We start from the raw sequence: 15,773 nt of genomic DNA, 5'->3' as shown, positions 1-15,773 counted from the left end.
CCTTTATTCCAGTTAAGATGTTTTCTTGTTTTACCACTCCATCTTTTTTTTGTAGCCCTTGAGCCTACCTTGCAAAGTAACCAAATAGCTGTCGCAAGCTGGCTGTGTACCCTTTGTCCAAAAGTTCAAGGGTTACATTTACCTAAGACTTGTCTGCAAAGAGTAGACAAGCACTTCTGCTGGGTGGGCAGGGGGTGGGGAAGGGTGCACATGCATATGATGGAAGCAGTTGGATGCGAGTGTCTGACTGAGACTCCAGTCACTGGGCATGTCTGTCCCATCCTTGGCCAGACTGAAAACCAGTGTCTTGTTTGGAGTAACTTCATTTACAGTTCTTACCATAAGAATATGTGTTTTAACATTTTCTGTCCTGCTATAGTTTTTCAGAAAGATGTATCTGCCTCCATTTATGCAGATAATTTTAGAATGTTGGAACTTTAAGTGATACTCATTTAGTGGGGGGAAAAAAAGCCTGAGAGGAGGGAATAACTCGTCCAGAGTCCTCAGAGAATGTCTGGAGCCCAAGGCTCCTATTTGAACTATGTGTACTACCCCATATATTCATTTACCAAGAAAACCCTCAACAGCTGGGCCTGCATGGAGTGGTTATATTTTAAGATTTTTCACAGGGGTTACAATATGACAGTCCCCACCCCAATCAGGCACCAGGATAAAAGCAGGGACTTAAAACATCATCCCATTTCTTCAGCCTGAGCCATCACATGCTTTCACAATCTCCTGACCTCCCCCTAGGCCCTAAGTCAGGGCTTGGGCAGAGAAATGGAGGGACAAAGAAATTAGTTACATTGCCACCTGAGAAACCTCAGAGGGGAGGACCCAGCCTTAGCCTCCCTCCTCCCAAGTGCAAAATGTGTAAACAGAGTAAACGGAAAACAAAAAAGTGCAGTCTAAGTGGCTCCCTCTCCTCCTCCCCAGGGCTGGGGGGAAAGAATATAGAGGAACATAAGAGGCAAGTCTGGCTTTTCTATTGCCTTACCGCTTGCTGAACATAATGGGGTGAAGCAGGAAGGGGCCAGTTTGCCCATACCCACAGCTCTAGGGCAGTACTTGTCCTTCATTTCCACAGCTGCCAGGATCCCTAGAGTTTACCAGGTGAATTGGTCAGGGGTCAGACTCCCTCGAGCCTGACTTAAGGCTGGGACAGCCCCATCGTTCTCTGTTGATTATGTGGCGCTTATATATTATTTATATAAATAATTTCTCTATGTACAGGAATAAGAGTGGCTTTCATGGAGGGAGGGAGGCCGGAGGCTGCAAGGCTTCGCCACTGTTGGAGTTGTCCAGTTCCGTGCTGTCACAGTCTGAGTCCTCGATACTGGGGGGGCCCTGTGAGGAAGAGCAGAAGTGCAGTGAGGTGCTGCTCAGCTGCTCTCGGTGTTACAAATAGATTCCTTCAGGACCCTTCCTTCACTAAGCTCTTTGTAATAGCCAGCCGCTCACTGATTTCACCGTCTTCGGGTTTCAGTTGCTGAGGCCTTTAAATGCCAAGGCCCCAGATTCCCGGCTTCAGGATGCCTCCTGGCTGTGGTTTACAGCTACCACACGAGCACCTCTACTGACCTACTAACCGTGCTGTGCGCTCTGTACTATGGGCCTCTCGGAGTCTACCGTGTGGACGTTTGCTCTCTGATGGGAGGGCTAACTGGGCTCAGACACTGAGTGACTTGGAGGCTAAATACCGCTATTTTTGGCCTCTTCATCTCCACCCAGTAGGTCTCAAATAACTAAGCATCTGCTCCTTAATACCTAGCTGTTTCTGTGACTCACCTGCTCCCCTCTGGGTAGGTCCTGGGGGGGGATGGGTAGGGAGCTGGGTTCGGGGCCAGGAACCACTTCCGATGCAGGGGGGTCCAGTGGGATTTCTGAGCCCTGGGAACACATGTCGTCAGACCGCTCATCTGGCCGCTCATCGGTGTTGGTACTGCCGACTTCAGGTGTGCCACTGGGGGAAGGCTCACTGGCTGTGCCCTCCTCCCCATCAGATGGATTCTCTGAGCTGAAGGTGGACCGCGATTGGCGCATGTTCAGGCCTTGAGGCCACCTGCATGGTGGAGAGGCAGGGGCTACAGTTGGCACACGTTGTAGCCCCAAAAGCGGAAGAGTCCTTACCTCCTGTACTGTGCGTCTCTCACCTCTGGCTTGATGTCAGCTCTACTTCACTGTCCACCTCTCCTTCCTCTTCCTCTGATGAAATGCCACGTTTCTGCAGGAGACAGGAGTGGATTGTCATAAGTGGGAATAGGTCAGCGAAGACCCAAGAGAAGGGAACGTAGTCCTAAGGGTTAAGGAGGGACTGGCTTAAGATGAAAACCTAATGAGGGAGGTGAGCTATGGACTCAGCCCCAGGGAGAACAAGGAAAGGGGAAGAGCTTAGGAACTACCTGTACTTTACCTGGCTTCGGGTGACAGCAGCCCTGTACAGCAGTGCAGCTGGAGTCAAGTGCTGGGACCCAGCCCGGCTTCCTCCCCGTCCCGCCGTCCCTTCCCTTCCAGTTCCCAGGAGCCCCACAACGTCACCAGGCCCTACTGGGGGAGGTGGCTCCCCTTTGGCTCCCCCAGGTGAGTCTGGGCTGGTGGAGCCAGGTGCTGAGCCCTCACTTGGCGGGGTGTCTCCCCGGGCTGGAGGTGGTGAGCCAGGATCCCCGGCTCCCCCTGTGGCCCCGCGGCCCCGGGCTCCCAGTGCTGCTGACAGCAGATCCGGGGACGATGAAGACATCTTGCGTAGCAGGAGGTCGTGGTGGAGCCCACGCAGGGCTGGAGGGCAAGCCTCCCAGGCTGAGGGTCCCCCTCCTAGCCCCCCCGGGCTTCCTGGTCCCCCGGGTTCATGGGGTGGCAAAGCCGCGCGAAGCCCAGGCAGGTCTCCGCAGCTGCCCTTGGCGCTGGCCTTCCGGTGCCGAGTCTTGCCACGACGACTCCGTCCTGGTGAGGGGGGGCCCTTAGGACACCCAGGAAGCCCCACCCCACTCAGGGCAGCATCAAGTTTAGGTAGCAAAGATTCGGTCTTGAGGATATCTGGCCTGGTAGGGGAGGGAGAGCACAAGTCCGAGATTAACAGGTCCCAACCTGGGGTAGGCCAGAGGACGTCCCGCCCACCTGCAGAGCGGCCTCGTGGGCGTCCTGGACCCCTGCCCTGCTTCAGCGCGCCCCTTGCCGTTCTGAACCCTCAGCACTCGCGAGCTCTGGCCCCACCTTTTACTGTGTGGTGACAGTTTCTGTGGGACATTCCTCTTCTTGATGAGCTTCTCCATTGTGTTGCCATGCAGGAGGCTTCGGGAAGGGTGTGGCTTCAGCAGACCCGGGCATCTCCGCTCTAAAGCTTGCTCCCTCCTAAAGACGAGACCCCTCGGTTGGGCGTGTGATCAGAAAGGGGGGCCCAGGCTCAGTAGTCTCTGCGTCACCACGCCACGGACACTGGAGACGGGTGCGTGGGGTGCGCACAGGTTACCTGAGCAGCTCCCGCTCCTTGAGCTCCAGCTGCAGCATGAGGGCATTAAGTTCCATGTACAGGTTGTTGGCTCTCTCCAGCTTCCGTTCGTAGTGCTCCCTGATGTCCAAGGCGTGTCTGAAACGGGCAGAAGGGTCTCAGGTGAGCCAGTGTCACCTGGTGCTGTCTGACCTCTGGGCCAGCCTCTGGGAACCGGTCCACGGGGCCTGCCCCTGCCGGGACCCCCTCCTCAGCCTGGGTGCACACCTGAGCTCCTCCCTCCTCCGCATCACCAGCTCCTCTTCTAGGCGGTGCAGACACGTCCCTTCTGACTTAATTTTTTCAAAGTGCAGCTTTACCTCTTCGCGCCACTCTGCCTGGGGGTGAAGAGACGGCGGGGGGTGAGAGGCCTCCCTTCGCTCAGCAGACCCGTGGGAAGCCCGTGCAGGTGCTGCCCCGCCGCGGGCCGGGAGCAAAGCGGGAGTGGGTCAGGAGGGGGTCTCCTGGGAGGGCTAAGCTACCAGCCAGTCCACCCCCCTCGGAGGGCTTCGTCCTTCGCCCGCCCACGCATACCTGGGACTTGAAATAGGTCTCCTGGGGTGTGGAGAGGACGTCGGCTGAGGCGATGTCCAAGTGCAGCAGGATCTGGCGGAACGATGGGCGGTTTCTTGGTTTGCTGTTCCTGGAGGGCAGGAAGTTTGGGGGAGAAAAGGCATTTGAGGGACGCGTGGAAAGAACTGGAGCAGCCTTCCCCAAGGCGCGGCCTGGAGAACAGAACCCTGGAACGTGCTCTGCAGGCCCAGCGTCCCTGGTCCACTAGCTCTGCTGTCCCCTAGCACGTCCAAGTCCCGCAGGAAGGACACCTGTTCAAGCCTGTTTTCCAAACGTCCTTTTCTGAGTAACTCCGTTCAAAGAAACACACTTTGGGACACGGTTAACCAAGGAGTAAACATCTTCAACCTTCCGTCAGAGTCTGGGTTCCAAACCAGGCTCCAGAGCCCCCTTCCTGTGTGCTAAGGCAGCCGACGTGAGGCGCCAGCCACCATGCCCCGGGAGTGTGCCAGGCCGCCGCAGGGCGCACCTCAGCCGCTCTGGTTGGCAGATAAGGAAACGGCTGCAAGAGGTACACTTGCCCAAGGCTGCAGAGCCTGTCCCAGTCATACAAGGGCGCTCTGTCCCCCGTCCCGGGTCCGGATTCTGGGCCTGGATGCCTGGTGCCATCTCCCCACCAGCAACCCCCCTTTGCCCTCGGCTTTGCCAGGCCGTCCTCACCAACACTGGCGAAGCAGGATTTTGAAGCCGTCGGGGCAGCTGGAGGGCACAGGCAGATGGAGACTGTTGCTTCCCACACCCCAGATGATGGCTGAGGAGTCTACGTCCTTGTAGGGGATCTCGCCAGTCAGCAGTTCCCACAGCACCACACCAAAGGACCTGGAGATCAGAGGGGACATCCCTTGGGAGGGGCTCCCTCCACAGGCTACAGACCCCTCTCACTCGCCCTCAGGCCCCAGAAGCCCCCTCCTTCCCTGGGGTTGGCCAGCTGCCAGTCTCGGTCCTCAACCTGGCCCTCACCAGATGTCGACCTTCTCAGACACAGGCTCATTGCGGATCACTTCGGGGGCCATCCAGGCCACTGTCCCTGCAAAGGACATCTTGGTGCTCTTGTCACTCAGCTCCTTGGAAGTGCCAAAATCGGAGATCTTCACCACATCGTCGTACGTGATTAGCATGCTGGTAAAGATCGTAGTCAGCTGGGGGCCAGGCCCCTCCACGCCTCATCTGGCTGCCGCGGCTCTAACTTGGTTTGAAGTCATTTGGGATCCCCAGAGGCCGGGGGCTTGCCACAGCCCTCCCGCAACAGGACTGTCCTTTGGGAGGGGGTTTTGAGATGGCCACGGGGACTTAGGACAGGGTCTAGAGGCAGGGAGATGGCTCCACCGACAGGTGGGGTCACCTGCGGGAGACCCTCTGCACCTGCCTGCTTACTCACTTGGGGGACTTGAGGTCTCTATGGATGATCTTGTGCAGGTGCAGGTAGTTCATGCCACCGGCAATGCCCATGGACCAGTCGACCAGCAGCGAGGGGGTGACGGGGCGGCCGGCCCGCAGTACCTCATACAGCTGGCCCTGGGCGCAGAACTCCATGAGGATGCAGTAGCAGGGAGCCTGGGTGCACACGCCCCTGGGGACCAAACGGTGGCATGAGGGCCCGGGCCAACCTAGTGAACCCCCATTCCCACCCAGCCCACGTGGGCATCTCCTGTAGGAAAGGGGGGGTTGATTCCTGTTGCCATGCTGGTCCCAGCCCAGAGCATAGCGGCCCTGGCTCCAACCCTTGCCCTAGACCCTTACTTGAAGGTGATGATGTTGGGGTGCTTCAGCTTTCGCAGGTGCTTGATGTCAGTCTCCTTCAGGTCCCGCACCTTCTTTACAGCCACCTCCTCCCCATGGAAGCGCCCCAGGAAGACAGCGCCCTGGGCCCCTGAGCCCACCCACTGCAGGTCCAGGATTTCCTCAAAGGGGACCTCCCAAAGGTCTGTGAACAGGAGGCACAGAGAGCGCCACACTCAGGGCCTCGTGACAGGCAGGAACAGGGCACTGGGTGGGCTGAAAGGACTCTGTGGCCAAGGCTGAAAATTAGCCAAAAGAGGCCAGGAAGAGGGACGCCTGGGTGGCTCAGCGGTTTAGCGCCTGCCTTCAGCCCAGGGCCTGATTCTGGAGTCCCGTGATCGAGTCCCGCATCAGGCTCCCTGCATGGGGCCTGCTTCTCCCTCTCCCTCTGCCTGTGCCTCTGCCTCTCTCTCTTATAAATAAATCTTGGAAAAAAAAAAAAAAAAAGAGGCCAAAAAGACTAGGTTTGGGTTTAACCTAGTCTAAACTAGGTTTAGACTCAGGTAAGGAAGTGGACGGGCACCTACAAAGCAGGGAAGTCAGCGGCTGATGGATGAATAAGGGGCTACGGTGGGGCCCTGGGGAGAGAGGTGGTCATCAGGTGATTAGATGGGGATGTCCGGCAGATCCTGGGGAGAGGACCCCCACAGGGACACGGCCTACCTTCCTGCTGCTGCTTGTGCTCTGTAGAGTAGGCTTTGCCAATCATGGTCCAGACAGGACGCAGGCAGCCGAAGAGCCCTTCCAGGAAGCCACTGCCACTCTGGCACTGCAGCCGTACCTCGTCGGCTCGAACTCTGGATGCTCTACTCTCAGGGGACCCAGTGGCTCCCCCTGGGCCCCCTGCATCCTGCTCGTGGAGCTGAAGGACACTATTGGCAAAAGGCTCAGGGGGCGGCTCTCCACCTGGGGAGGGGCTGGGTCCGCCCCCACCCTGCCCACTGAGCGGCACTACATCTCGAAGTACACACTGGGTAGGCGTCAGGTCCTTCTCCGGGGTGCAGTCGGAAGTGTCTGGGTCGAGCTTGCGCATAGACGCCTCACTTAGGGTGGACACGAAACCCCCGAAGGAAGGGGAGGGCGTGCGGGTCTCATGGAGGCAGGCCATGGCCGCTGGGCCGGGTGCGGTGGTGAGTGGTGGGCCCTAGGAAACAAGGAAAGGAGGGACGTCAGCCTGGGACGCAGGGACTGGGAACGCTCAGCTTACAGCCAGAAGCAGGACCTGGGCTCACAACAGCCCTGTTGGAAATAACACTTGAGCTTCACTCGCCCTCGGGTACCCATCACTCTCCACGTTTCACCGGGGCCCACGTCAGGAACCTGACACACCGGACTCCTCTCAAGCACCTATTAGTAACACCCTCAGGAAGGCACGGGAACAGCCCCATTCAGGAAGGCACTGGGACAGATCCGAAACCCCTTGTCCCCGTAAGATCACCGGAACTCCGCTCTGGAGCTCACACGTCCAGCACCTGGAGGCCCCCTGTGCACGCACACAGCTCACATCAAGGTCCCTCAGCCTTAAACCTTGCACGCGGAGTCTCAGCCTCAGGTGCACAGTAGTAACACCCCTGGGTCTCCTTTGCACTGAAGCACACACAAGTGACACTTGGGCACTCTGAGATGACATTCCTGGGCCTCCTACATGCTGGCGCCGCACCCGGGGATCCCACTCATGCACTTCCATGTGAGACAGCTGAGGCCTCGCAGGAACACCAAACCCAGGTGAGAGCCACCCTAAGGCCGACTCGGGGCTCTCATCTGGGCCTCCTTCGCCAGGCTCATGGGCACACACCTGGCCCTCGCCAAGGTACGTGAGGCCTGCAAGCCACCAGCTCTGCTGTCCCCCAGCAGGGTCGGGGGGACAAAGCACAATCATCCAGTGGAATGCAGGTGCGGGGTAGCCCACTGCTTCACCCCCCAGCCCTGACATCCGCTCTGCTGCTCCCCCAGGGGTCAGTTACAGAGGCCCTGTCTCCTTTCCTCCTCCTCCACTGCCCCATCCCCAGCTCCCAAAACAAGCACCAGCTTTCCAGACGATGCAGATTTGTAACTAGGTGCTATTTAAAAAAACCATTAAAAGAAATCTGAGGGCAGCCCCGGTGGCGCGGCGGTTTGGCGCCGCCTGCAGCCTGGGGTGTGATCCTGGAGACCTGGGATAGAGTCCCACGTTGGGCTCCCTGCGTGGAGCCTGCTTGTGTCTCTGCCTCTCTCTCTGTGTGTCTATGAATAAATAGATAAAATCTTAAAAAAATAAATAAAAATAAATCTGAATTCTAGGGGTGCTTGGGCGGCTCAGTCGGTTAAATGTCTGACTTCGGCTCAGGTCATGATTCCAGGATCCTGGGACCTACCCCAGGACCTATCCGTGCTCAGCCGGGAGTTGCTGCTTCTCCCTCTCCCTCTTTTCACTCCCACACATGTGCTCTCAAATCTTTAAAAAAAAAAAAAAAAAAAAAAAAAGGCAGCCCCGGTGGCTCAGCGGGTTAGCACCCCTTCAGCCCAGGGCCTGATCCTGGAGCCCTGGATGGAGTCCCGCGTCGGGCTCCTGCATGGAGCCTGCTTCTCCCTCTGCCTGTGCCTGTGCCTCTCTCCTCTCTGTGTATTCTCATGAATAAATAAATAAAATATTAAAAAAAAAGAAAAGAAAAGAAACCACCACCACCACCACCACCACCACCACCTGGGCGTGCCTAGGCAGCTCCCTCAAGCATCTAACTCTTGATTTCGGCCCAGGGCGGTTAGATGGAGCCTTCGGTCGGGCCCCATCGTTAGTGGAGTTTGCGTCTCTCCCTCTCCCTGTGCCCCTCCTCGTGCGCTGTCTCTGTCTCCCAAAATGTTTAAAAACAGAATCTGAATTCTAGCCTTGTCTCCGCCACATCCAGGCTGTGACCTCGGGCGAACCAGATTTGGGCCTCAACGTCTCCAACTGTGCAAAGGGACGAAGAGCTGCCATTGAGGCACAGCGACGTCTTCAATCTATGCCAAACTTGGGCAGCGCTTGACGCCTGGAGTCCTCGCCCATCTCCCTCCGCATCTAGTCACCGAAGGAATCCCGAGATGCGAGGGTAACGGAGGACGATGCTCTAAGTGTTCCCCGCAGTGGGGTCCTCCCGGATCCCCTGCACCACAACAGGAGAGGGGTGACGGGAATCTACACACACCAAGGGGTCCCGGGATGACGACGCAGACGCGGAGGTCTGGCACCCGGGACCGTCTCAGCTCTTGCAGGAGTTCCCAGGCTCCTCGGGGTCTTCTTGGGGGGTGTGGGGCGGGCCTGCAACCTGCATGCGGAACAAGCGCCCAGCCGGTTCCTCCGTGGGTCTGGCCCACTGGGGCCTCTGAGCCCATGCCCGGCTGCGGAGTCTGCTCCCACCTTCCGGGCTCCGGAGCGCACGCTCCGTCCTCCCCGGCCTCCTCCTCCCCAACCTCGCCCGGCCCGCTCCCCGCTTCCCACCACCCTTTAGGATGGTCCTAAGAACACAGACTGGCCAGCGCCCCGTCTTGTGCTCCGACTGCTGGGAAGCCCCGGTGCCCTGGCGCGCCTCGTCTCGGGCCGGGTCCCCCCTGGCACTCGGGCGACCCCAGGCTGCAGCGGCTCCCGCAGCGGCTCCGCTCTCCCAGGCCGCCCACGTCCGGGCCGGTCCGCAGGCGCACAGGCTCACGACTGCTCGGACGACACTCACCCCCCGGGGACGGGCGCCCGCCGGTCCGCCCGGGGAGCCCGCGCCGGGGGCAGGGCTCCAGCCGCGCCGCGGGCGCTCTCCGCCTGGAAGGCGCTCCTCCGGCCCCATGTCTGCAAAGCTCACTTGGTGCTGGAAGGCCTGCTCCCCGGGCCGCCGCCCGAGCTCCCGGGGCCTCGCGCCGCCGTCCGCGGGCCGCCCCCGCACGACGCCCGCCACCGCCCCGGCCTCCGCGGCCGCCGCTCCGCGAGCCGCGCCCTGCACGCATCCCACGGCACGGCCGCCTCCCCGCGGGGGCAGAAGCGCGGCGGGCCGGCGGCGGCGAAGGGGTTACGGCCCCCGCCCCCTTCCCGACCTCCTTCCCGGCCGTCACGTGGCGCGGGGCGCGTGGCTGGAACCGGGCGGCGGGCGGCGGGCGGCGGGGTCCGGGCGGGGACGCGAGGCGACTCGGCGGGTGGGGGAGCGCTGGGCGCTGCGGCGTAACCATGACGACCGGCCCGCGGCGGCGCGTGAAGTCACCGGGCCCAGATTAGCCCGAGTCACGTGGGCGCGCCGGCGGGGGCGGGGTCAGCCCGGGCCCCGCCCCCGAGCGGCGCCGGCGGGAGGGCGGGAGGGCCGCGGGGTCGCTGCTCCGCCGCCTGCGAGCCCCCCCGGCCGCCTCAGGCGCACCAGCCGGTCGGCACCGCGCGGCGCGGCGGCTCGGGGCCAGGGGCTGGGAGGAAGCGGCGGCCGGGGGCCGGGGGCCGGGGGCCGGGGAGGCCGCCGGGGGCACCAAGCAGCTGGACGGAGGCGCAGCGGGCGGCAAGGGGCCGGCAGGCGCGGCGCCGCTCTGCGCCCTCGGGTCGCCGCCCGTGGGAGCCGCGCCGGGGCCTCAGGCGGGCGCTCGCGCCGACGTCCGCGCAGCCGGCCAGGCTCCCTCCGGCGCCCGGGCCCGGGAGGCGGCGGAAGCCGGGTCACGCGTTCGTCCCGCAGGCCCGCAAGTAGCTGAGGGAGGCGAGGCACCGGGCGGGGCGCCGGCCGGGCCCGCCGCTCCCTGGCCTCGGGGTCGTCGCGGCCAGCAGCCCCCGCCACACGCCCGCCGCGCCCGCGCCCGTCAGCCGCGCACCGTCGGGCCGGCAGGGCCGTGAGGCGAGGGGTGCGCAGCGCCGGCCGGAGGCTCTGCCCAGGGCTAAGCGCGCGGTGAAGGGGCTCCCGGGAGCGCAGCCCGGGCGAGTGGCGCCAGGGGCCCCGCCTGTTCCCCGACGGGCGCGCCCGCCTCAGAGGCCGGAGCTCGCGCCAGGAGCCCCGGACCTGCCCCGCGGCCCTGCTCCACGGCAGCCGCCAGCCCCGGGCCATCTGTGCGCCGCGCGCTCCCGCCGGGCCCTCGCCTCGCCCGGACCTCGGGGGCCGTCGCCGGGGAGAGGCGGCGTCGGGAAGGAAGGGCCTTGACAGGGAAGGGAAAGCCAAGGTCTGGGGGATGCGAATGCCCGCTCTGCCGCCTTTGAGGGCCCGACAGAGCCTGACGATAAAGGACCTTGACCCCTCGTGACCTTGCCTCCAGGCCCGGGCCACAGGTTCTCCCGGAGCCCTCCTGGGGGGGCAGTGTCCTTCCCTGAGGACCTGGGGTACACTGAGATCACCTCCAAAGCCCGGCCCCCGCCTCACAGATCAGGCCCTGGCACCCCCTAGCTGCGCCCCCCCTTCTTCCAGTCAGCTGGGGAGGCTCCTAGACAGGAGACAAGAGCCAACTTTGCATTTGGCGCCATGGGAGCCAGAACCTCGGTCCTGCCCAAGGTGGCGAAGGCCAGGCCTGGGAGCCTCCTCCCGCCCTACCTTGCCGGGTGGGGACGCCTAAGGGGAGGCGGACAGACGACTCGAGCACAGGCCTGGCTCCTGGCTCTGCCCCCCCCCCCCCCAGGCTGTCCCTGGATTCTGGAGAGGCCATGTCTTCTGTCTGACCTGAAAAAGGGAGCCTCGGTCTCTGACCTTCTACTTCCCTGGGACAAATCTCAACTTCAGGTTCCAGGGAAACCAGGTCACAGTGGCCGTCGGGCGCCAGAGTCCCCAGTCCTTGCTCTCTTGGCTGCCAGGCCCCCAGTCCTTCCACGGCAAACCCTGGCACTCCACGCCCTCGGGCCTTGTCCCGAAGGCCCGCGCTCTGCCCCTGGCCAGCCCCTGGTGCCCTGGTCACCCCCCTGCCCCTTAGGGTGGGAAGGGAAGGGAAGGGAAAGGAGGGTAGGAGCAAGGTATGAAGGGCCACCGGGTGCCTCGGCCTCGGGCCCTGGGCGGGGGACCCGGAGGAAGGTCCGCACATTTAAGCAAATAGTTCCTGGGGTGGATGGGCATTTCAAAAAAATCTGGAAGTGCTCGCTTCGGCAGCACATATACTAAAAAAAATCTGGAAGACAAAAAATAATAAATAAAAATATAAAAAGATCTGGAAGGACAGATACTGAAGTGTAACAGTTTCTAGGTAGGTGGAATTGTGGGTGTTTTATTTTCTTCTTGTGGCTTATCTATATTTGTCTAATATTTCAGTAATAACTTTGAATTGCTTTTAAAATTAAAAAATCGATTTCAAATTGAAAATGAGGCAATAAATATCAGTGTCCGTCTGCTCCTGTCACCTAGCTTGGGACCGTGTGCTATGGAGGGAGAGCGGGTGGCCTGGGGATCAGAGACGCTCGGCTGAGGTCCCGTCTGCGCTCCTGACCAGGCAGGCGAGCTAGGGACCAGGAGACTCCTGAACAAACCTTTTTCTCCTCTGAATGGGAACCGCGGTACCCCGGTCACACGGTGGCCCAACAGTCTATAACGGGGTGGTTCTGGGTCAGGTGGGCCTGGGTTCAAGACCTAAACTCTCCCCCAAAAGTGCTTTTTTCACTTTGAACAGATTACTTCTTTAGGTTTCGGTTTCCTCATCCCTAAGACCGAGATGACGAGAACACGCCCCGACTCTTAGCCTGGTTGAAACGCGAGCGACATAATCGCAGTAAAGTTCCTGGCCCAGGACGGGGCACACAGGACCGTCCCCAGAAACACAAGCCATGTTGAAAGTGCCTAGCAAGTGGCAGCGGCGTTTCTTTTATAAATGTGATTCCCTTCCCTTCCTCGCCTTTTCCTCGACGGCAGCAGAGGGCACAGGTGCAAAGGGCGGTGCACACGGCGGGGCAAGGAGAGCAAAGAAGGAGGGAACCGAAGGCCAAGGGCTCTTTGTCCTGGGTGATCCTTAGGCTCCTCTGCCATCGTGTCCCTGCCTCATCACCTTCTCCCGAAACAAGGATGACCCTGGTCCCTCTGGGAGCAAATGAAGCCGACGGACCAGTCTCTGTGGCCAACCCCTCATGAAGCCCACCTGTCACCTGCTCGCCTGGCTCCGTAGTAGCCTCCTGCCCCACAAGGGACTCCTAGAAGGCCACGCAGGGGAGAGGGAGGACTGCGTGTGAGAAGCCACGGGGTGAGTCTGGGGTGCTGGGCACTAGGATTCGGGGTCGTCTTCCTAGCAAAACCAGACGACCAGATCATCACCTCCAGGGGAAGGACTGGGGAATGGCGGTTGCTTCTGAGAGGCGTCCTGCACCCTTAGCTGTGAGGATGCACAGGACGTCCAAAGCCAGTCCTCACTTAAACTTCTTGCCTCCTCTGCCCATAACCGGGTTTAATTCGGGGACGGGTCTTTACTTGTGTTTTCATGGAGTTGGGGTATCCCGCCTTCGGTGGCCCCAGCATGGCCTCAGTCCCCGCTGTGAGGGTGGAGGCGTGGCGGGCTCGGGAGGGCAAGCACCTTTGGCCACCCTGAAGCGTGAGATGGCAGAGAGCAGGCCTTGCGTGCCGCTCCGGGAAACTCTGCTGTCTGGACAGGAAGGCCAGGGAGCCCTTGAGCCCCTTCCTTCCAGGGCCCTCGTGCTCGCCTTCCCCGGTGCTACCCTTGAGCCCACAGCCAGGGCTCCCAGGACTCCCAGAGCCATGGGTCCATCCTGCCAGTCGGAAGGAGGCACTGGCTGCGGCTGAGAGGACTCTGGGTGGGGGAGAGACCTCAGGCGCACTCCTAGGTGGAGGGCCACCCCCTCTCCTCCCCAGAGGGAGCAGGTGTGGAGCTCAAGTCCCTGAAGGTGGGACTCTTCTATGCTAAGGGACACCCCACCGACCCCCTTCCCGGGTCTGTAGAGCCTCTGGCCCCTTCTCTTCCGTCCCCTCCACCGAGGCCAAAGTGATCAGGGATCACAACTGTGGGGAACAGATTCTTGCTCATTTTCTAGCCAAGGAGTTTGAGAAATGTGTGGGGCAGAGGCAGGAGGTTCCTGAGAGGCCTGGGCTGGGGAACTGGGTTAGGGGAGTCAGAGGAGCTGGAGAGAAAGAGGGAGAGAACCACAAATGAATGGGGGAGGGGAGGAAGCAACAGCTGGATGGAGAAGGTGAACGGCACAGCTGGAGGGGGCTGGGGGCAGCAGCGGGCAGGGGGAGGCCCTCACCTGGGCATCCTGGAACAGGTGCTCGCAGCCTGTAATCCTCAGGTGCAGCGGGCAGAGCGCGGGAGGGGAGGGGAGGGGAGGGGAGGGGGGGCGGAGGGGAGGGGGCCGCTGGGCACCTCAGGCCCGGTCCTCCCTTTCCTTCCCGGAGGGGCCCGAACTCTTCCTCCTCCTTCCCTCTCCCCCTCCGGGAGGATGAGTGGGAGGAGAGGAGGATGTTCTCTTGCCCGCTGTCCTTTACGTCGGTGCCCCCGCCGTCCCCCACCCCCACCCCCGCCCCGTACGGTGCTTTCCAGCCCCGGAGGCCCTCGGGCTCCCGGCTGGGCCGCGGCGTCCCTCCGCTCCGTCCCCCCCCTTCCCATCCCCACGGGCGTCGGGTCCAGGTCCCCGCTTCCCCCGCCCCGCGGCCTCAGCATCCCCGCGCCACCCCACCCCACCCCGCCACCTCGGCCTCCCGACCCTCCCTCCGCGCCCGGACCCCGGGGCCCGGACCCCTCCCTGCCCCCCGCCCCCCACCTCGGCCAGGCTCTCACCTCAGGGGCTCCGCGGCCGCAGCACAAAAGGCGGCGCTGCTGCAGCTCGGCTCCGGATGCTGCTCCCGCCTCCTCCTCCTTCTCCTCCTCCTTCTCTCCTCCCCCCGCTGCCCTCGACCGGACCCGGGGCGCCGTCACCGGCGAGGCTCGCGCGGCGTCCGGGGGCACGGCTGTCGGCCCCGGCGTCCTCCCCCCACCCCCCGACCCCTAGCCCCGTCCCCACTCGGCTCGAACTCCCGCTCCTTCCGAGGCCCCCGCCCCTGGCCCCCCGGGACGGACACGCCCTGAGCGGGGGATGCTGCGCTGGAGCCGCCGGCCTCTTAAAGGAGCCCGCCGCTGCCATCCGGCGCGCTCCAGGCCCGGCCCCGGCCCTCCGGGGCCCCGCGCCTCCCCGCAGGCGGGGTCGGGTGGCCGTCGCACCTCGAGCCTTGGCTGGTCCCCGAGGAGCCCCCTGTGGCCGGTCGGACACCCTGCCTGCTACGCCCCGAGACGGAGCCCCTCCGCGCGGGGACCCCGGCCGCCCAGCGCTCTGGCGCGGCTCCCCCTGCCTTGCCGAGCCAGCCAGCCGCCCTGCCCGTCGCCGTCACCACTCCGGCTCTACCCAATTGGAATCCGCCGAGCCTAGTGCCCGAGCTCCTCAGCGCCGTTCCGGGGCTCCCCCGGCTCTCCACTACCTGGCCCAGCCTCGGGACGCTCGTTAGAACCAGGCATTTTCGTGGTGTCTCGCCAAGGTCACGAGATTCTCCTACATCTTTGAACCCGGTGGCCGGGACACCCTAGGGAGGAGGGGCTGCAGCTCTGCACCCAGTTAGCGGGTTAGCGTTCAGAGGCCGGAGTCCTCTCCTGCTGTCTCTTCGGCCGAGAGACCCCAGACCCACAGCCGCGGGAACGAGACCACGGTGTGCGTGAGTCCTAATGCTGTCGCCCCTACAGCCCGATTCTCAGGCCCCAGAGAGGGTCCCGGGCCACCTACGGAGAGGTTCCCTGGGGACGGCCCAGCAAGGCTTTAGAGAAGACCTGAAACCAGACAGGCTGCGGGCCAGAACTAGGGGCAGGGAATGAAGGGCAACCCGGGAACACGAAGCAGGGGCTGTGAGACGAAGGCCCCGGGGCCGGGAGCGAGGAGGAACTGCGGGCCGCCGGCCGGCCGGCCCCAGCGCGGAGGGGCTCGAGCGCTCTCCTCCCGCGGCCAGGTGAGGCCACCCCCAGCCCGCGCCGAGCCAGGGTGCGACAGCCCCTCTTCCCTGGACCAATCGCAGCCTTTCCTCAACAA

The 15,773-nt window shown here is 62.5% G+C and overlaps 1 protein-coding gene across 3 annotated transcripts; it reads right to left on the bottom strand.

Moving 5' to 3' along the window:
- Positions 1-588: 588 nt before the first annotated feature.
- MAP3K12 (mitogen-activated protein kinase kinase kinase 12) lies at positions 589-15,309 on the bottom strand. 3 transcript variants are annotated; one of them, XM_049102919.1, is made up of 14 exons: positions 15,175-15,309; positions 6,500-6,980; positions 5,798-5,981; positions 5,436-5,627; positions 5,018-5,176; positions 4,718-4,876; positions 4,019-4,127; positions 3,713-3,822; positions 3,467-3,583; positions 3,211-3,348; positions 2,414-3,038; positions 2,154-2,224; positions 1,789-2,062; positions 589-1,347 (listed from the first exon to the last, which is right to left on the bottom strand). In XM_049102919.1, exons 2-14 carry the CDS (start codon positions 6,942-6,944, stop codon positions 1,249-1,251), a joined length of 2,682 nt encoding a protein of 893 aa, XP_048958876.1. In that variant the 5' UTR covers positions 6,945-6,980; positions 15,175-15,309; the 3' UTR covers positions 589-1,248. The 3 variants fall into 3 exon arrangements, with proteins under 3 accessions (XP_048958876.1, XP_025314516.2, XP_048958875.1); XM_025458731.3 differs by lacking the exon at positions 15,175-15,309 and adding an exon at positions 14,501-14,651; XM_049102918.1 differs by lacking the exon at positions 15,175-15,309 and adding an exon at positions 9,523-9,663.
- Between the last annotated feature and the right edge of the window lie 464 nt (positions 15,310-15,773).

Source organism: Canis lupus, chromosome 27, assembly GCF_003254725.2.
Source record: "Canis lupus dingo isolate Sandy chromosome 27, ASM325472v2, whole genome shotgun sequence".
Classification (NCBI taxonomy): Eukaryota; Metazoa; Chordata; class Mammalia; order Carnivora; family Canidae; genus Canis; species Canis lupus.
Note: the sequence above shows the minus strand (reverse complement) of the source record. Positions and strands in the feature narration are given on the sequence as shown.